Consider the following 22,275-nt stretch of genomic DNA (forward strand, 5'->3'; position numbering starts at 1 on the left):
TTCGAGAAAGTTGCACTGAAACAGTAATTTATTGTGAGTTTTACCTTCAAACTCATCCAGGGATAGTGACAGCTTCAAACATTCTCCTGTCTTCAGCATGTGTCCGTACATTTCACATGTTTGTCAGTCTCTTCAACTCCAACAATTTGCAACACAATGACACACATGCATGTGCCATTACATCATGTGCATGTACTGCATGTTTGCCATTGTTACCTGGCTGGTAAATCTATAGATGCTCCTCACTGGACACTGAATGAATTTAAAGCTTTTTGAAGGAATCTGTTGATCAAATCTGGTTCATTAAAATTGAAACAAGTCGCAGCTAAACTTGAAATCAATGTTGGTTTTAGTGATGTACTTAAAAAAAAAGGCACTTTATCATCACATTTTTCTGTGTAATCACATGTGGGGTGAAGAGTTGCCAGAATGATGTTACTCACATTTCACACTGAGGCCGTTGCTGTAAGAGACTGTCGCTTCCTATAATGTAATAATTATCTAGTCACAAGTAAAACAAACATGACCGAATGTTCAAATGTAATGAAACCTGTTGATGCATCATAAATAATAAACAACAATTATCAAGTGTTGGGATCATGTGACATCACAACATTACTATCTCTGAGGTAGAGAACACTGATGTACAGGATATTAGACCAAAAGGTTTTATCACAGTTTCACGCACATTTGTTTCTATGTGATGTTTTCAGATAGTTTTTACATTATACTTTATACAGAAAGGTGGTTCTGGTACCTCAGCGTATTTACTTAGATAGTGAAAAGCAAATACTTTGAAGCTGGAAGTGACAGAATCAACAAATGACATTTTGTACTCATCAGATAAAATGACTCTCACTTTGTACAATATGTCGATGTCTGGTTGTTTGACTCACTATCTCTAAATGCAATCGGCTCATTGAATATATACTGAGTGAGTTATGATGACCCTAACTGAAGAACTCAATGCAATATATTCAGAATTATTGCAATTCTCCTGCATGTATTACAGCTGTGTGCCTTTGTAATTTTTTGATAGTTGACTAACACGCTTACTCACGACAATTCATACGGCAATCAAAAGAAAATGAGAGATGCCACGAGCGGCCGCAAAAAAGTGCTGATTCCAGTTCAGTTTCCATGTTGCGGGGGCGGTGGTTGTGATATAGTGCTGAGGTGTCATGCCATGGTAACAACTGTTGAACTGTCGAGGTGTTGTATACACTGCAGCCACTCTGAGGCTGTAAATCACAGCTCTGTTTTACGAGCTCTCGCAGACTTTTTCTTATCTGCCCAGCGGGCAGAGGGCCGGTATAGGACACATAGGTTCCCAATACCAAATACTCCACGTACCAGAAAACAGCCGTTTCAGTTTGGTCATGATTTAGTTTTGCCTTTGACCTAGGATCAAAATCAGGCTATGAAGGATATCCAAAAAAAATGTTATTGCCCCGTTGTAACACGCTGACAAATGAATGTCCCTGAGAAAACGTTGGAAATGGGACCCTTTAAATGTGTTCTTGGAAAAACTCTGGCTGCTGGGACAATGTGGGAGAGCATCTTAAGAGTGGTTTTGCAGTGTTGATACAACCTCAGCCAACATAATCAGTAACAATGCAGCAAGTGGACAGTAATGCTGAAGACAGGAGAGCAAACACTTTTTCTCTGAGGGTTTGGAGTGGTATTGGTGTGTATATGTGTGTGTTGTGTGTGTGTGTGTTTGTGTTGGGAGTGATAATGGTGTGTATAAGTGTATCTCTGTGGGTGTGTGTGTGTGTCTGTGTGTCTGTGTATGTGTGTGAGATGGGGTCAGATCCGAGTCAGCTGGTGCCAAAAACTGGACGGCATGAAGCTTTCCATCTTGTCTGCGAAGAAACCCAGGGGTGCAAAGAGTGTGCTGAAGAACTGAGAGGGAGAAAAAGCAGAGTGAGCTTTCAGCTGAATGCCCGGAAAACATTTTAAAGAAGAAGAAAAACACTTGAAAATAAAATGTTATAAATTCCATCTCAAAGGCTCAGCTAAAACATTTCCCTTGTCTACCCCCACAAATACTTATGATTCAATAACTTTTTCATTATTATCCTGCTTATTTTCCTTCTTGAAACATAAAGGTGCTACATTAGGAAAACTACAGGAGCAGGGTAGATTTTTTTCAGCCACAACTTCACCTACTTTTAAGTGAATGGAGAAAGTTCAATAGTCTAAATAGCTTAAAACGTCGGCTACAAAAGCCCAAATGCCATAATGTGTCCAATAATAATATTGGGTTTCAAACCCATTAGGAGCACTGGACACTTAAAACATGGGGCGTGATGAGCAGGGTTTTTTCAGGTGACAGGAAACAGTGCAGTTGCAAAGCAGCAGGACACAGCTGAACCTTTATATACATGTAATCCAGGAGCTTCTTCAAGTATAACAGCATTGTCTCCATATTATCATTCATAAAACTTTGTTTGTAGAAACTGTGCTGACTTTATACTATATACTTTATACTTTAAACTTTATACTATCCACGATTTACATGTCCACACAGTTTTATACATCCAATCCATCAAATTCACTGGTTCTTTCTTTTTCTAAATAAAGATAAATGTAAATAAACCTAAGGAGGGTGACAGTGTCATTTCATTGTTGACACTGGAAACAGTGGTTTGATATAAAAATTAAACAAACAAATAAATATGAATTGTGAACAAACTATTGCTTTAGCTAAAGGACTGGTCAAATCTAAATTATCGTTAGAGCCCGACTGGTTCCTCAGTTGGCCGATATGAGTCTTCCACAGATGATCAGTATCAGCCTTCATGTTTGCAGATATGAAAAATACATAAAAAACCCTGAGCACATGAAACCATGTAAAAGATAGTATACCTGAGTCTAAACAATGAAACCTCTTAAAGGAGGTCATATGGATTATGGTTTAAGTCATTAGAGGTAAAATAAAGGATAATAAATCATATCATGAAATTATTCATGTCAACTTTTCCATCTTAAGTTGTAAAATAGAATAAAATAGGATAATAATCAACGCGTTTTACTTGTAAAGAAGACAATTTTAAGGATCAACTTAATCACTCATGTTTTATGATAAAATGATGAATTATATAATATATAGATCTAAGATAAGGATCTAGAATAGGGAGTAAATTACATATGTGTATACAATAACTTTTAAAATGTGCATGTCAGTAATTTAGGTTCACTAGTAACAGTCAAATGTAAAATATTTCAATATGATTTCTCCCTGAAACTACTTGAGGTGTTCTTGATGCACTTGACACTTTAATAGTCTCATAAGTGCACATATCATCCTGGCCAGGCCAGTGCAAATCAAGTGCTCTTTAATCCCATTGAAGACATGAATCATATTCAACTTCCATATTCTACATGTCTGGTTCCCATAAATAAAGGAAAAGCAGACGGCCACAATCACCATTGCTGCCTCGTCTTGCTCAGTTTTCTTTCCAAGGGATTTTTTTTCCCCTTCAGAATGCAGCAAGGACCTCTGTGTTCCTCTCACAATTGTTTTAATACACTCTGTTACCTATTACATACAACAGGCTCTGCCCTGCTGTTAAATCTCATCCACGCCCAATTTTTCTCATAACAGAAGGAAGAGCACTAGATGTACTCTGTAGTCATGTTTTTTCATCTGTAAAGACAGGCCCTAATAAACAGGATGAGTATAAACAAAGGCTAAGCCAAAGGAGTTTGCCAAACTGGCCGAAACAGATGACCATGCACGTCTTTAATAAACAGTAGAAGGAAGTCGTGCATTTTACATTTTTAAGGCTACAAGTTTACACTGGTATGTTTGCTGATGTGATGGTTTAAGATGTACTACAGCTTGTTTTGGCGGAAACTGCAGACTTTCACAGGACTACGACTCCCATGAGCCTTCAGTGTTACTGACAGATGGAAAGCAGCGATTAGCACAGGTCTCACATTTTTACTGATATAAGGGATATATCAGCTGATATGTATATATTATTAAAAGAAAATTGGCAATGATCACTTAAATATTGTTGCCAAACCCGTATGACAAAGAAATGTCATTGAGGATTAAAATGTTACAGTATAACCATAAACTTTATCATAAATAACTATCAATAAACAGAAAACACAAATACTTACCAAATAGTAAGAACTTTAATAAAATGTAAACATAAATCTACATTTTCTATTTCCTCTTGTTTTATATTCATATTAATATTTCGTATTCATATTTGTCTATCAGCAAACGCGAACCACACTACAGATACGTCTGTGAAAGGCTTATATTGATTTATTATAAGCAAACTGATACATCTGGCAAGCTCTAAATAAATTGTTAGTGACAAACAACTTGCATTTAAAACGTGGACAGGAAAAGAGATCAGAGACAAACGGAAGACGACTTACTGCTTTGGCAAACACACCCATGAGCTCAGGGAACTGATGTGTGAGCATGGCCAGTATGGCAGTGAAGGAGCAAAGGCCTGCTGTGAAGAGGATGAAGAAGGGAAGCTCTTTTTTTGGGTACACAGACACCTCGTGAAAAGCTATAGCAAGATGAGAGAGAAGGAGAAAGCAAGAGGAAGTCAGATAAAGATAAACAGGGTTTAAATAGTGAGAGGATTATCATTCCTATCAGTTGACTGGAGGTAGGTAGGTTAAGACTTACAGGGCAATAGTTCCCTATCTGCTGTTTCTGTGCATCCTGGGTAAGGGTAAAACAGGTGACCCTTCTCCAGCGGGTACGGAATTATCCGGAAGGCTGGAAAGACAGATAAAGGAGCAAATAGGAAAACGCATTCAGTATTAAATTATTACAAACAACAGAACTGGTAAGAGTTGACCAGGGTGTATAGATACTAAGCACACTATACAGAGGGATACAATGCCACACTAACATTCCTTCCATTGAGCAATAAGCTCATTCCTGTATAATGAGATTTTGTGGGTGTGTTGTGGAAACAAAACCGATGACACAATAATGTAAAAATGAGGAACAGCTTGCAAGAAGATAGATAGATTAAAGTAGAACACAATAGTGACTTCTGAATTCACACAGAGGTTATATTCACTTCAAAAGAACTCAAGCAAAAATGTCTAAACAAATGTATTGCTGACAATGAATAAAATGAGAATTCCTCCAAGGTAGTGATGTGCAATGGAAGGAGTAGAAGTAATACATACTGCCCTCCCAGGTGCAGTGTAGTAGGTTTAAGGCTCCCTCCGCCCTCTTCCAGTGCTGCAGGTGAAAGAAGGCGTATGCCACTGCCTCGCTGTCCCCTCTCTTCAAGATGTGCTCTGGAGGCAGGATCAGACTCTTCATCTCTAATAAGTACTAGAGAAAAGAAGAAGAGGAAACACGTATATAACACAATAAACATTCAGTAAAGATGTCATGTGATAAAAGAGTTCTTTGGAAACGGTGTGCCAATGGTTGTTTCAACTCTGCTCTCAAAATTTAGCTCAGCCACAGAAACCGCTTTTCAGTCCATGTATTTCTATCTGGATGAATCCCAGTTGCACTCACCAGCGTAAACATCTGGTTTCACATTCAATACATTTCCAGCATGAAATAATGGCGATTGAACAAAAAAGTTGTTGGAGAAATACATCAGATTTGAACTATAGAGTGTATACATATAAAGTTGGAAAGCAAATCTCCTCTTCCTCACACTGAAGTAACTTGGAGGCGGAGTCTGTGCAGTACTGATCCTAATGTGGAGCAATGGTCTCTTTGATAAATGCTCTGTACCAATCACAAGTCAGTCTCAGTTGTCGATCCTGATGTTTCATCATTTTTACATAACATAAAATAATGAATGAAATAATTGTTTTTGTACATTTCCAATCTGCCAACATGGAGGAGGCAGGGTTTTATTACTAATACTATGGCCAGTCACAATTAATCCAGATGATCCTGCCTGAGTTTTCTTTAGATACATTTTATGTTGTGTACCTTGTTATTTTGAATGTACAAGGTTTGAACACATTTGAGGACGCTTGACGTATACCACCATTCTTTCTTATATTATTTAACTTTATACTGACTATTATGTATTTGAATCAAACCACAAGTGACGCCAGGTGAATATTTCCATCCTTACGTTTGAAAGGTGGTCAGAAAGAGGACTATAAAGGTAAGTTGATTTATTAGATAATTTCTTTTCCCGCTGAGACATGAACCTCATTTGCGCTGATGAGATAAAAAAAATAAAATAAAAGAGTGTCCCTAGTGGTCACAAATTACTTTGAGCAGCTTTAATGGTTTCATTCACATTTTCTACTGGCTTCTCAGTCAACACTTGACTTCCCCCTATGCTATTGAGCAATTCCCCCAGGCTCACTCCCTGCAGAGTGAAAACATATTTTTTCCATGGGATGTATTTGTCAAGGGCCTTATTTTGCAATTGTTCAAGGTGGGAGGGAAAAGCTTTCCAAAGCTCTGTGTGTGTTATTGTTACAGTATAGTACATTCATTCCCTGAATGTGTAACATCCTGCACACACTCCTCCTCTCCTCTCTTTCCCTACTGTGTAAAATTGTCCCAGCGAGTCAGACAGCTCACTGTGCTGACAAAGACCCACATCAAGAGTTATAACCTATAGAACAGGTCTGCTTTTCTGACATAACACAGACCAAGCATCCAGAAATAACAACGGGAGAATATTGTGCGCTTGGTTTTCTGCATTATTCAAAAACGGCCAACCTTTGTCAATGGATACGTTTTTAATGGTTTCATAATGACTTTGATGAACCTGCCCCTCTGTGTGATTTATGTCTGTGGTGCCAGTATGGCAGGAGTCTGTGTTAAACAAAACCCATGTGCAGGGCTGGGGCCCCCTGTTCTGGATTCCCAGGCGGCTAGCGTCACAGTGCTCTGGATCTCAGACTGACACTTTGGGAAGGTTACCCCACAGCTAATCCTGTCTAATCCCTTCCATGGTCACAGGCTCAGCCAGCCAGCCAGATCATGCTGCTTCACCCATCTCCCCCTGCCATATCCTCTGTCTCCAGTCTCGCCCCCGTGATCACAGCCTGCCCAGGCCGTCCAACCTAGCTCATCTCTTTTTCCAATTGTCTGTCACTGGTACAAAAACTGGGATTTTGTCTCCACTGTGTCTCTCACTCTCCTCAGCTCTAGGACCTAAACTAACCTGCATGACAACCGGTCCAGCAATTACTCAGCATCGTATTCTTCTCCCTTCCACCCCCATTATGGCAAATACTCATCATCTCCACCAAGGAGGTGATGTTTTCACCCCATGTCTGTTGGTTTAGGTGTTTGTTTGGCAAAAGAATAATGCCAAACACTTGATGGAAGGAGGTGAAAGAACCCATTCAATTGGGCAGGTCCTGGACCGTTCTTTAACAGAGATGTGGCCATTTTCTGATATAAAATCAGGCATTATTATGGGACTAATATCTATGAATGTGTGGAATTTTAGTGCAGCTTGACTTAAAGGAACTACTACTACTAATTTATTGCACACTTCAATCTAATAAGTCAAAATATGGTAACAGAGAAAAGATAAAACGATCTAAACACAATGTTAAATACCTCATTCCTTCATTATGTTGATTCATCACAACCTCAAACATTCATCACCCGACAGCACTGCAGCACCAAAGTCATACTCATCAGACAGTGAAGGAGGCTCCATTGCATGTGCCTCACTCACCACCCTCATGGGAACAGGCTCCCTAAAGCTGGCACCCACAGGCAACAGGTGAGAAGCACCTCTTCATCCATCTTACTCCTCTTTGCTCACGCCAGTAGACCACCCTGTCTTCTATCCTGCTCTCTCCCCATCCTTACACCCTCTGTAGTCATTACAAGGATCGGTGGCTAGAGACAACCAGAAGCTGCCGGTTTGCCCTCCTCACTTATCCTGTCCGACTTATTTAAATCAGCTCTCTCTGCTCCGGCCAAGACACTTGACTGTCTGCCTAAATCTTCACCACCACCTCGGTTTCCTTGATTCTGCGCACAAATCTTTTGCCATCCCCCGCTCTCCCTCGGCACTGGTGATGAGGCAGGCGGCCAGCTCAAGAGCAAAATCCAATCACTTCTCATCACTTTTTTAGCACAGAGCAGCTGATGTGACTGCTAAAATAACACTCATTCGTTTAAAATCATGCTTCAATGTGGGGAGATCTGCACCGAGAGCTGAACGACCTATCGGAAACTTTCATGTGTGGCCTGATCATGAACTTGAGATTTAATCATTTTGCAGAGAAGCAGGCCAAGTCTGTCTTTTGTTGAAGCTGGATATTTTACAGCTACATATAGTTCTATCTCCATATCAGTCAGCTGCTGATAATGAGAGGACAGTGTATAGCGGACATGCAGGTCTGGGTCCTCTCTGTGTTAAGATTAACCATTTAGAGAGGCCGGCTGCTCAGCTGTCCTTCCTCGCATGCCACTGCATTAGAAATGGTGACACCTCAGTCCTGTGTGCTGGCCTCCCACCCTCTCTCGTTCTTCGGTCTGCTTCTCCACTCCCCGTCGCCTCTTTGATGAAGGGATTGAGTTTCATGTGCTCTCCTTTTATCCCTGGGCAGTCATAAGCCCAGAGCATAACTCATAAGCTGCCTTCTGATTCTAATCTGCAGCACTTTGCTTCTCACAATGGGAGACACAGGCAACAATGACATCAGCCTTGTAGCTGCTCTATAAGGGTTTGGACAAACACACACGCTTACAGGGAAAGAACATGAAGACAAACAGGTGTTGGCTTTAGGAGGACAAACAAAGATTAAGAATTTCATAGTCAGTAAATGCTGCTACCAGATACTCCAACTTCTGCCAAGGGAGCAAAAAGTGTCAGAAAACACACAACATTCATCTTAAAGTCGGCTGCGATGAGGCAAATTGTAACTACATCCTTTTCCTTCTCCGAATCACACCTCATCCATCTTAATTCACAACAAACACACTGCTGCCACTTGGTCTCAATTCACAAACCAAAGAGCCAATTTCAGAGGTAAACTAAGAAAGGGTTGAGGTTTCTGAGTCTTGACAGGCGTCCTAGATGAGAGCGTGTCAACCAGAATGGGGTGTGATGAGAAACTGCGCTCCAAAGTGGAGTAAACTAGCGAGGTAGATGGGATCAGGTCGCCCTGACTGCTCCACAATGAACGAGTATGGACCAAAGTGGCGGTAAATGTAAATGCAAAGCAGACTCAGGTAGCAGGAACACTTGATCAGCTGTCCAAGAATGCGGCAAACTGTCAGCCTCTTAACCACTGGCTGGTAGGAAAGCTGATTGGAAGAGACAGACAGATGGAGAAAAGGGAGGAGGCGGAGGAGAGGAGAATAAATAGAGAAGGACAAGAAGATGAGGAGGAGAGGAAAATGGAAGGGAACAAATGGGAAGAGGAGGGAAATAGGAGCAAGATGGAGAGCTGGAGAGGGAAAAGGGGAAAGAGGTCATGAGGGAGGAGGATGGTGTGCACTGAAACAGCTGTGGGGTTGAGGCGTGTGTGTGTGTTTGTACAGCCTTTTCAGCAGTTTGAATGAGCTCATGTGATGTAGCCTTGCATTACATTCATATATAAGCTCCTTGGCATGCTTGATAAAACACCCACACACTTAATGCTTGACCTGGCCATGTTCCTTCATTAGTCCACCTTTTCAAGGGGGGCAGAGGCCACTGAGTAGTGCCTGTTAAGTGGTAAATGGTCGGTATTTGTACTGCACTGTTCTAGTCTTGATGACCACTCAAAGCCCTTTACAGTACAGTTTGCCATTCACCCACACACATATTTATACAGTGCATCTATCGGGCAGCACTTTTTCTATGAGGCCAAGCTGAGGCCAGCTTTTTTTGCCTAAGGACACTTCGGCACGCAGATGGGGAAGACTTGGATCGAACCGTTGACCTTCTGGTTAGAGCAGTGGTTCCCAAACTTTTTACAGTCTCGTACCCCTTCAGACATTCAATCTCCAGCTACGTACCCCCCCCGACGCACGTATACAGCATATAACACTTGAAACTTTGAAATTGTCAGGGATTTCAGGACTCGGATGGAAGTTTAGATCAAACAAAGTTTATCTATCAATTGTCAGTTATCAATCAGTTGTTAACCATGATTGTCAGTTCCTAATCGCTGGCGGCAGAATTAACAATCGATTTTTGATTAATCGTTAATATTTTATATTAAAATGCACTATTTATAGGCTCTGTTAAAATGCAGTGAAAATATAAATCTTTATTACAAGGTGAACAACTCTTGTGGCAGTTAAACGGGATCCGCTCACTGGTTACACTTTAAAATATGCGCTACTGTTCTCTTAAGCCCCGATGAGAGTGCAGCTAGCCACTGTGAGCTAGCTGGATTTGACGGTTCTCGACCTCTCAGTCCGGTGGTTGTCACCCCTCACTCAGAGCCAGCTCTGTCTGGGTCCGAAGGGGCTAGCTTTGGAGCTAGACCTCCTACTTGAAGAGAGGATTGGACTCCTCAGGCGCTCATGGAGACGTATAGCTTTGCAGTGTTGGCAGTGAACGCAACAGAATTAAGTCTATGACAAAATGTCATCTAGGAAATTCTGAAGGATCAATTAATCGATTGTCGATTAATTATGCCCATCCCTCGTTTTTACGAACAGTCACTAACCTACCTGTAACTTTTATTGGCAGTGTAATTATTTTGCTGAATATGGGTATACATGAGTATTTTTGGCAATGCGAATTGGCTATTTAGACTATTTAATATTGCATGATTATTTATAACTCAGTTTGAAAATGTAAATGGGCTTTTTCACTTTGAAAACGCAAATAACATTTTCTCCCCATGTACCCCCTGAACCACTTCGCGTACCCCTGGGGGTACATGTACCCCAGTTTGGGAACCGAGGGGTTAGAGGATGACCGCTCTTACCCCTCAGCCACAGCCGACCATGCAAGCATGAACTAGAAGAGCAGTTGGAGAGAAGATACCTCCATGCTTCCAACAGGATTATTCCTACTGACCTGGATAATTCCAATTTTTTATCAAGGCAATATTTTCACTTATCCTTAGAAATATCTCAACGTCATTGTGAGAAGGACGATCTTCTCAAACATCGACTGCTTGAATTGGTACAAAATGTTTTGCAGACGTTTATGTTTCCCAGATGATGGAGCCTATAGATTGTTGTGATACCCCAATTTGAAGGTTGATTTCTTACCGTTGATAGTAAGTGGAATATTAGATTACCATGGAATTTTGTAAAGACACCCATGGGACGGGAAGAATTAATAGAACCTTGGTGGTTCCCTGAATTTTTCCCTAACACCATCATCATGTAAAAATGTAGATTTTTTTCCTTGGGTTTCTGAGAAAATCCTCAGATTCCCATCTGTACTTCAGATTATATCTGTTTGGCAAATGTGAGCATGTTAACAGCCTAAACTTTGAAGGGGAACGTGGGAAACATCACACCTGCTAAATATCAGCATGTTTGCAAAGTCACTGTGAGAACTTTACAGTCGCAGTGCTTGATTAGGCTCAAAGCCCCGCTGTGACTCATGGAGGCACATGACCCGTGCACACTTGACTTGAACACATTCATGCCCAGGAGCTGTGCTGTAAAACCACAGTCTAATCTGGTTGTCACTGAGCAGCTCCACTAGAGCAGTGGGGGCCTAACACGCTTCCTTAGGGGCGACTGATTAATGAGAGGAAAGTACTGTTCTTTTACTAGACATCAAAACGGGGACTGGTTCCACTTACAAGCCTTTTTATCTCTGTCTATCTAATAAGGCTTCTCGATAGCAATGCAAACTTAATGCTTCTTATGAAACCTTCTCTTCATGTAATACAGATATGAAACTTAATTAATGCCTTGCTTAATTATTACTTGTCATCTACAGGGACGTTGGGAGATGTAGGAGGGATGTTTAGTCACATTTTAATTATACTGGACTCAGTGTTGTATGTAGGAGCTTAATTAATAACTGAAATAATAGCAGGTTTAGCTTTAGCAAAGGTTCATGTTATTAATTTGTGGATGGATGATTCCTTCTCAATCCGTTACTGACAGATTTCACTGTGCCATCAGCTGCTGATGATAGTTTTGTTAGAAACTCACAATTTGAAACGTTTTCTACATTACACAATACCTCAGTCAATCAAATAATCATACATAATGAATCAATAGTTGAAGCAAGAATCTCTACCAAAGCGTGCACACGTCTACACAAGAGGACAGATATCAGCCCCGTGTCTAAACAGGCCTGAGTCACAGGTGCACTCACCGTTGAGACATGTCAGAAAACACAAAGCAACAACGACCCTCCTTCACCACTCAAGTCATTTTCAATATACAACTCTGCCTGAGTAAGTATCAGATGCTTGATAAAGAGAAAACAAGTAATCACAAAAGTCGGGTTACGTATTTCAATTACCAATCTCATTTCGTTATTCCCCTACACTCACTGGAGTAATTTCGATAGAGTCGATAGTGGTGCTCATATTCAGACTCAAACACGGGAGGAGAGAGAACGAGGGAACATGAGAGGATAAGAGACGGGATGAGGGTGACGTGATGAGAGGCGAGAGGACGGCTGCCTCTGGGCAGGATTGGGAGGGAGCGGCTGGAAAGACATTGAAGATGAGGGCCCTCTCTTTATAATCAAAGGCTGGATCAAAGTGCCTGCTGACGTCTAACCCCCCCCCCCACACACACACACACAAACACACTTATTCTCTTTCTCTCTCCCAGACGAGGAGATGAAACAGCACCACACTACAAAGGCCAAACTACGACAAAACTGTGATACAACTGTGTAGGTCTGTGTGTGTGACATCAATCAACAACCCTGTGGGAACTGGTGTGAAAAGGCCAGAGGGATATCCAGTGTAATCACGTGTGCCCTGGTTCACCCGCAGAGATAGAGCTGGATTCTACTACACAGTATCCGGACTGTTATACTTTATGGTTACAGCATTTTGAAAGATCTAAAGTTAAAAATTCAGACGAAAGTATCTGTAAAACACACAAATGCTTTTTCCTAAAGTCATGTAATAGTCACATGATAAATTCAAACACACATTTGATGGGACAAATTGTGTTTCATTTAAAATAACTGTAAAAGTACAAATCAATCAATCAAATAGTGAGAAATAATGAACAAATGCACATATAAACAGTGAATTACAGTCTGCAACTATAGGTTTGCAAAAATTAACTGAGAGAAACTGTGTGACCTACAGTGACACCTGGAGGTGGACTAGAGTATCACTGGTATGCAGGCCGCTCTATTTGAAATGTTACACCATCTCTGACTGGTGACAGAACTGTTCACCCTTTGACAGTTTTTTTCTGTGAGTGTAAACGTCACACATGGCAGTATTGTGAACATGGTGTGATCAGATTAAATATACATTTATATGTATATAGCAGCTGAATAGATGACGATATACATTGCATAAATTCCAATAAGAGTAGGGTGTCCAGAATCGGGTGTGAATTGATTTATCTCAGTTCTATAAGATCCTGATAATCACTAGAGGATGTATCACAGGTTTCAGAAGCAAGACTGAGTCAAAACATTATTCCAGAAATTACTTAAGTAGATAATTTATAATGATTATCCATTTATAGCCAGATGTCAAACAGGCTTTTCAAGATGACTGACTCATCAACAAGTCAAGTCACATTTATGCATGTTTACAACTCAACATCACATTGTAAAGTGATCTATAGGTTTGACCGACCCACAGACTCTATGTGACAGTCATTAGCTTGACGGATGGCTGACCTTTGGCACGTGTGGATTGAACTCAACAGCTCTGTGTATGGCCTCCACAGCGTTCATCTCTGCTGTGCTCAGTCCCCGCCTGGACGCTGCCTCTGGAGAGAACCTGTGGGGACACACCTCAAATCAGTCATTCTACTGTCACTATAGCCAAAGACGTCACGTCAAATTTGAGCAGATACAAATACTTGATTGTGTACAACAGATATTTTGAACGTCATGAATCAAAAGGAAGCGTACTTATCAGACACAGCCCGTGCTTTCAACAGTGCAGATGTGTAACATATAGTGGCTGATTTTGGCAAGCTGATGTCTGCAATGGCAGAATAAATTAGGGTCATGCGACAGAAGCCATTCAGTACATTTTCAGGGCAGATTTAATGAAAATCAGTTGTGTCATTAATTTGAGAGACAAAAACAAACCACGTGTTTAATTGGTTCAAGTCTTACCATCATATTTTGCAAGGACTGCTTGGACATCAGCATATGCTTGAAGCTCTAGTAGCGCCTCCAAGAGGTTTTCGTGAATATTTAACATTCCCAACAGCGGGAACTCCTTCATTAACTGTACGGAGATAAAACATCAAATTGACATAACATGTATTTGTATGCCTGCACCGCCATGGTTTCAGATACAGTAGGTGCTGCTGTTTAAGTTAGTTACCCAGTTGCGTTAGCAATTTGACAAGATGCAAACAAAAGCAGTAACATCTGTAAAGTGTGAAAGACTTTCAAACTCACATCTCTCATCATTTTCACTGCTTCTTTAATCCGCCCCAGTTTACGTGCACACATTGCCAGTCTGCGTTTAATGTACACCAGTAAGTTGATATCTTTTCCAGCTGTGGATAGAAAATATGAGATTCTCAAAAAACAACACACTCCTCAGGCGATGAAAACATGAGTAACATTGATCAAATAAAACAAGAGCCTTAGGCGTTTTACCTCATCACCACAAGGGGGTGTAGACATATTTGTGTGTTCTATATATAACCATACTTACCTGTGTTGTAACATTGTTTAACACACAGGTGTGACATGCACTTACTTTCTCTAAATCTAGTAACTTTATGCTAATGCTAGTTGTACTTATTGTGTAGAGCCTAATCCATCCTTACCAATACTTAATGCTTTTTTAAAGAGGCGCTCAGCTTCTGTGATAGTCGTGGCTTCCTCCTCTGCTAGGAGCACGTAGGCAGCAGCACATCTGTACACACAAATGCAAATGCAAGACACATGGGGACAGATTAGATGTCAACAGATTCATGGACATGAACAGCTTATCACAATAAAGGCAATAATGTGAGTATGAAAACACCATTGAACAGGCATTAAGTTGAGTTTTAACTGCATTCCAACAGCAGATGCTATTTAAAGAGATTCAGTATTATGTTTGTAGATACAGTATATAAGGAGATAGTGTGTAACTGTGTTAGAGATGGGACCTACTCATGGTTCATCTCTATGGCCTGGTAAGCTGCTCTGATCCTGGCTTGAGGATTTCTCTCTCTCCAGGCTTTCTGCATCACTGCGATGGGAGAATGAACTCACGTTTATTATTACATTACATTACATGTCATTTGGCTGACGCTTTAGTCCAAAGCGACTTACAATTAGTACACTCAATATTCATAAGGGGCCATTTAGGGGTTCAGTATCTTGCCAAGGACACTTCGGCATGCAGATGGGAGAGAGTGGGGTTTGATCCGGCAACGTTCTGGTTGGAGAACCACCACTCTAACTACTAGGCCACACACATTATGGAAGTGACCGTAAACTCATCACATTAACACAACCTGTATGCTTTCAAGTCAGTTAGTCCCACAACAAAAAGCAGTCCCGTGAACCAGAAAAACCAGAGAAACATCTTCAAAAGCTATTTATATCACATCTCTCTTTAATGTTTCAAACTCACCGGCGTCTTCCGTCCGTAACTGCTGAGTGTCTCCTGTGAAGAAGGTCTGATGGTCTTGAGCAGACAGGTTCATATCATAATACGTTAAGGGTTCTTTCCCTGTTACCCAGGTGTACCTACAAGGCACAGCTTTGTTATCCACAGGGAATCATGTTAAACTGAATAAATATTCTTGCACCCAATACACAAAATGCACATTTATAAATAATTTACTTGAAGGCCAAATCATTTTAAGCACTATTATGTGCATTCTTAACGCACTTCTTGTCAATCATGTTTTTAAAACCCACACATACCTGTTGTATTCTGCTCCTCTGAACAGATTCAGAGGGTTCCTCCAGACCTTACACTCTAGCAAAGGGAAGATATTGTTATTAGTGCTGATAGAACTATGAGCAGTGTTGCTGTTATGGTTTGTATTATATAAACATGTACCTGAAACACTGGGTCTTGGCTCTGCTTCTCCATTAACTGATGAGAACAGGCCGGTGGTGGAGGTGCTCTCCACTCCCCCCAGGAGAGGACGCAGGTGGCTCACGGACACTTGTTCAATGAACGAGGTCCCATATTTACGAAAGTACCACCACTCAAATATCTGCGGCGAGAACAAACATGGTGAAAGGTAAACGACAAGACAACAATTAGATTTATTGGCAACTGCTGCCATATTTTTTTCTGTGATGCAACTTTGTAAAAAACATAAAAAACACTGACCTGACATTCATAAAACACATCATGCTCTACAAACCACTGCACAAAGGTGCTGATGTCCTTGGGTACACTATGATACATTTTCATTCTGGTTTCACATTTAATAACGATACCTGTGTTAATAGAAAAGTCTGTTTTTGTACAACAGCAATAGCCTAGGGCTCATTTCTGTAGTCATGCCTCTTGTTGGAGATACATCCCAAAACCAAAGTTAGTTTTGTGTCACTCCACCATAGCTCAGGGAGGAAACAAGGTCCCTGAAGAAAAACTGAAAGTGGGCAGTATTGCCAAAATTCATATAAGTGAAGAAATGTTCAAATCAGTCTATTTTGAAAACCATCATGATGAAAGGATAATGTTTTATCACCCAACCATCCTAAAAAGAAGGTTACTCTTGTGTACTGCACTTGAGCTGAGCAACCCAGACTGCAGAACAACATATTGACTTCAGATACAATGTTAAATAATGTTTTGACCTAGAACAAATAATGCCATGTGTGAAAATCTTTTTCCTCAATAGCAATTTGACGAAGGTTCAATATTTATCGACATATTAATTATGCATTGTGTACAGTGCAGAGTGAGGAGTTATAACACATGATCGGTCGACCTCAGAGTTGTAAAATATGTGTCTGTGTTTAGAGTGTTGGGTGTTAAAAACCAAAACCTTCACTCAGGAGCAGAAAGCATATTTCAGGCATTTATCCTGATTATTACTGATATCGAGTTACGTTAATGTGGGGTATCTTCATACAGTTTTTGGCCTGGTGTCCAGAAATTATGAACAAGGCACCTCTCCTTAAAATGGCCTAAAGAAAACATACATTTGGCAAAAACAGTAGATGATGATAATTGTATGTAACAGGAGGAGAAATCCAATAACTCACAAGGATGAGTCCAGAGATGAGGGAGGAGGTTCCAGTGAGAGCCACGTAGAACTTGGGAGTGAGAGTGTTTAAAAACACTGATGCTGGAGGCGGACAGAGAGGAGGCGGACAGGTTAGTGAATGAATGGATTCAATCAGATACACAGCCAGAGGAGTGAAACACCAGGCTGCTGGTAGCATCTCTCGTTACAAGATAAAAGACAAAACACCGACTCCTGGCTTATGTTGACCCAGAGTCCGCTAAAGCTCATATAGACAATCTACTGTCTCCTAACCAGCAGCTCTCCTGCATCGTCCCTCTGATACCGAGCTGTCAGGGCTGCACCGGCTCCGGTTCACTGGCTGCTGCAGCCTCCCCGGAGGCTAACGGCAGCTAGCCGCGGCTAGCTAGCAGCAGCAGTCGTGTACCTGAGGCGAGCGTCTCCTGCAGCTTGAGCGGACTCCACAACACGTAGACCATGATGAGCACCATGCCGAGCCAGATGAAGCACACGTAGGTCCACGACCAGGAGAGCCACGACTTGAATTTCTCAGTCAGCCCCACAGACTGAGGATTACTGCCTGCACTGTCCTCCATGATTCTCCGGATGTCTGTAAACACAGGCGTCACGTGACCGCGCACAGCCGAGGACCTCTATTTTGAAACCGCCACGAAGAAGAGAATCCATTTCCGGAGGGCACATAAATTACAGAGATGATGTTTATGTCAGAACTTCAACCAAAGGGGATGTCAACGTGGGGTGGTGATTGGTTTTAATGTACAGGTTTCACAGTTGATCGAAAATAGGAGAATATTTTTTTTTTATATTTCATAATCAACCTACTATTAGACCTTTAATTACATAGTCATTTTTTACCTGGATATTTTTTATTGAGTAGTCATTCAAAGATGTTTATTTATAAATTCCATCTGTCTCATCACTGCTTCCACGTTATTACATCAAAATACAAAAGCATAACCAGCTCATGCATTTTTGTGAATCACTATTAAGTATTTGACCCATAACGTCCACCTTTAGCACTTACAATAATAAGAATAGTGTATATTTTGTATTATTAATTGCAGATGCAGTACTGTTACTTCGATGCATGCTTCCAAAATATATGTGATGTCAGGAGTTGAATTTTATCATTTAAGTCATCATTTAATATCAAATCTCAGTATTGCTCCCACCATTCACTTTTCTATTAAGGCTCCAGCAAATAATAAATTACACTTTTGATCAATACTTTCCAGATCAGTCAAGTCGTATTTTACCTTGTAGAATCTTAAAATTGTTATGTCTTAAGATGGATTATTCTCACCCTCCAGTTGACATTCATCATCTCAGTCATAAATGTGAAACGTATAAACTCCAGCTCGAATCATCCATCACATCCCGAATCTGCCCATAGTTGCATGTGGTACTTTCCATGGCCAGTAGGTGGGGCCATAGCAACACAAAGCCATTCTCCTGTTTTGCCAATTACTGGCTGCAGGTGGAGACAACGTTCAGTTTTGTTTACTTCCTCATAACCTCTCGATTCATTAAAAAAATGGATATTAACATTTTCGGGTTTGCAAAAGTACATTAATTACAGTTAATATATTTTTTAACACAAATTGATGAGTGTAGAACTTTTTCAGGACTTATTAAAAAGCTGAGGGTCTGATCCAACTCTTTGGCTTCGTTCAAACTGCCAATCATTGTCTAGTCACAGTTTTCTATTCCCATGACACACAGACCCTTGGATGCATGTAACGTGTCACATTAGTCATTCAGACTGTTGCAGGATATGGAAGAAGTATAGCTTTGGATGCACACTAGCAGTAGCACTCCTCACCTTGAGTGACGGACTCACATCTAACAGTGCAGGAATAAATGTGATTTGTTGGAGTATTTTCTACTTGGAGGTTACAGCCACTGAATGACAGAGAGCCAGATTTGGTCCTGCTCACACATGCCCTTGGGTGTTTTCCGCCTGATGCTGTTGGACAAGCACACGCAGGGTTAAAGGCCTGTCATATAAATCAGGTACAATCACTTTAGAGGTGAAAACATGCATGATGCCTCTGACAGGGAGGAAGAGTCAGGGGGTGGGGTGGGGGGAGAAGAATAAAAGAAGAGGGCGAAGAGGAGCAGGACAGGTTTGTAGAAGTTATCCGCAGTGTACAGCTCGACCTGCTTGTCTGCAAGTGTTTCCAGCTGAAATGATATTTTCAAATGACCTCTGCTCAGTGACTCATCCTCTGATAAAACATACATGTGCCCTCCAAGAATATACAGAGATAAGAGCGTTATCGTCCCTGCTATTTACACTGCAGCACTTTTACAGCTTGAGAATCAACAGCAGCCAAATGAAATATAGTGTGTATCTACATGAGGAGGCAAGGGCATCTGCAGGATGTCTGCATGCGTCGCAATCAGAGATAATATTTTATTGAGGGGGTTAGATTGTAACTCAAATAGAAAACACAATAGCGGTATGAGAATTGCAAACAATGGACTGTACCATGTGCTCAAAGTGAGACATGACCTGCGTGCACGCGGTCAGCCGGCGTCCGGCCAGGCAGAAGCAACATCGCTCATCATTCCGCAGTCACCTGTATACTTAAGGTTCATTTACAATTTCACGTCTGGTATCCATCCAGCCATTCTGGACTTCATGTTCTGTTTATGTAGTTTCTTTCTTTTTTCCCTGCCCAAAGCTTTTAGGAGTCCTCTAATCATACATAATTAATCAGGGTTTTCACTTAAATGCACTGCATTTCTCACTCTCATTATTACTTAAGAGGCTGCGCTTTAAGGACAGAAAATACCCAGCGCTCTGTTGATGGCATTGTTCACAGAGCCAGCTGTTTAAACAAATGAGGATTCACAATACGGAAAAATAGAAAATACAAAAGCATGTATCAATATTTCAGGCTAACGACACAATTTTATTGCTTGTCATTAACATTTTAATTGTGTCTTCTTGATGAGATTGAAACATTTTATTGTGATCTGAGAACAGATTTGGTCATAATGTTCATTTAATGAGTATAACACTGAAAATGTACAGTGCACTGTTTGACTGGTTGTGTTTTTTTTTTTTTGCCCTTCATTTGGTGGTCCCAGCCCTGATGGAAAACTTTAAACATGATGAAACTGGTTCTCGTCTCCCACACTGCTTTCTCTGAGTGAGTTTATATTACTTGTCTCCATGAAGGGGCTCTCCCTCCACAACTCATTTCTCTCAAAACACTTCATTTTCAGAAAATGCGTGTTCTCTCTCTCTCTCGCTCTCTCTCTCTCTTTCTCTTTCTCTCTCTCTTTTCTTCAGGAGGCCGTGCCGTTTGACCACATCTGAAAGCACCGTTGCCGCAGAAAAAGTGCCTCAGCACAGGCTAGCAACATATCAAAGCCTTTTTATCTGTAAATGGACTAATGGACATGTTCTGCTGTTGTTTCATAACAACCATAGTGTCTCGTTCATGACGCGCCATGCTCGCAAGGACGCGAGGAATATTAATGTCACACACCACTTTACATTCACCTGTTTGTAAAGGTGTTCTCTTATAGCCTCTTTAAATAATTCTATATCACTACCATTGCAAAGCTATCAATTCAATGCAAAGGAAAATGGTGTAATCCTCTTGAATGCCAAATAAAATCGAGCAAACACAAAGCGTCAGCATCGCTCTGCAGCACTAACATGGATATAAAAAACACAAAACATGGAATAACAGCATAAGAGGTGCAGCTACTCAGCCTGTGTGTGCACTGGCTCTTTCATTGTACACAACTCCAGCCAACTGTAAGTATAAATGGAAGAGGCAGAGATGAATAATACATATGAATTACCTACATGCAGCCAGGATCTCTCTGTTTCTCTCTCTCTCTCTCTCTCTCTCTCTCTCTCTCTCTCTCTCTCTCTCTCTCTCTTCTCTCTCTCTCTCTCTCTCTCTCTCTCTCTCTCTCTCTCTCTCCCTCTCTCTCTCTCTCTCTCTCCACTCACCCTCTGCTGCATGAACATCATTTTTAGCAACAATAAAAAAAAAAAAGGCAACGTGCACAGACAAAAACCACAGGTATTGTGAGTGAACGGCAGATTGTCAATAGATGTTACAAGGTTATTTTACAAAGGTGATAAATAATGTGTACCTGCAAAACAAATGAGAGTTATGAAAGTATTTGTGCAGCAAAAAGTAGAGCAGATGGAGCAAACCCTCCCTTTTTAGTGTTAATAAGTCTGTTTGTGTTTGCAATGTGTGCGTCTGACGTCGTTACAAGTTCAGGCTCTTTGTGCACAATCTCTCTTTTCTTTATTGAAGGTGTTATTATCGGCAGGATGTGAGTGTTCATGTCAGTGTGGAGGAAGCAGATATCTGAGTCGTAGTAATGAAGAAGAATAGAACATGATGAAGTTACATGTCTTTATTTTTGATTTACTATACATTTGATGGCAGATGTTCTGAGCATGAATTACAAATTTGACTTACTGTACATACATGAGAAGGGAAAATACCAGGCTTTCATGAGTATGTCGAGTATGAACGTGATTTCTTGAGTCACTTGTGAAATCCTGCTGTGATCACATGACGTGTTCTTTGACTTGTGCATTTCTTTGATGAGGGGTTGTTGTTTTTTGTTCATTCTCATTCCCACTGTGTTTGAATCGTCCTCAGCAATCACAGCCTAATGCTCAAGTCACAACACACAGCCGGTGAATGGAGGACTCATCCCTCAGGGACAATGAACGTCTGAGCACGGTTTCACAGCGATCCGCTCCACAGTCAATGAGATATTAAAATGGTGGACGGGCCGATTGATAGGCCAACAGTGCCACTGTTACTTAACAATAACAAAATTATTCACTGACTCACGAACCATCAGCATCTCACCGAGAGAACACAAGTCCTCCCAGTCCATTCACACACGACGGTCCACTGGGCTCTCTGTGGTTTGAGTCTCCCATCACATACAGGCCCTGGTTGCAGCCGCTGCCGTTGAGAATCATGCGACCTTTACGCGGCGCTTTTCAGAGATGACTCACAGCTAATTTC

At 41.0% G+C, this 22,275-nt stretch overlaps 1 protein-coding gene across 2 annotated transcripts; it reads right to left on the minus strand.

Annotated features, from left to right (window-relative positions):
• st7l (suppression of tumorigenicity 7 like) lies at positions 1-17,849 on the minus strand. Of its 2 annotated transcripts, XM_062405874.1 has the most exons (15): positions 17,658-17,849; positions 17,250-17,332; positions 16,087-16,246; positions 15,948-16,002; positions 15,652-15,767; positions 15,186-15,264; positions 14,855-14,943; positions 14,478-14,578; positions 14,187-14,301; positions 13,977-14,049; positions 13,740-13,842; positions 5,179-5,329; positions 4,664-4,756; positions 4,402-4,541; positions 1,676-1,905 (listed from the first exon to the last, which is right to left on the minus strand). In XM_062405874.1, exons 1-15 carry the CDS (start codon positions 17,824-17,826, stop codon positions 1,810-1,812), a joined length of 1,623 nt encoding a protein of 540 aa, XP_062261858.1. In that variant the 5' UTR covers positions 17,827-17,849; the 3' UTR covers positions 1,676-1,809. The 2 variants fall into 2 exon arrangements, with proteins under 2 accessions (XP_062261849.1, XP_062261858.1); XM_062405865.1 differs by lacking the exon at positions 4,402-4,541 and having other exon boundaries at positions 1-1,905.
• Positions 17,850-22,275: the final 4,426 nt, after the last annotated feature.

This window comes from Platichthys flesus, chromosome 2, assembly GCF_949316205.1.
Source record: "Platichthys flesus chromosome 2, fPlaFle2.1, whole genome shotgun sequence".
NCBI classification, from domain to species: Eukaryota; Metazoa; Chordata; class Actinopteri; order Pleuronectiformes; family Pleuronectidae; genus Platichthys; species Platichthys flesus.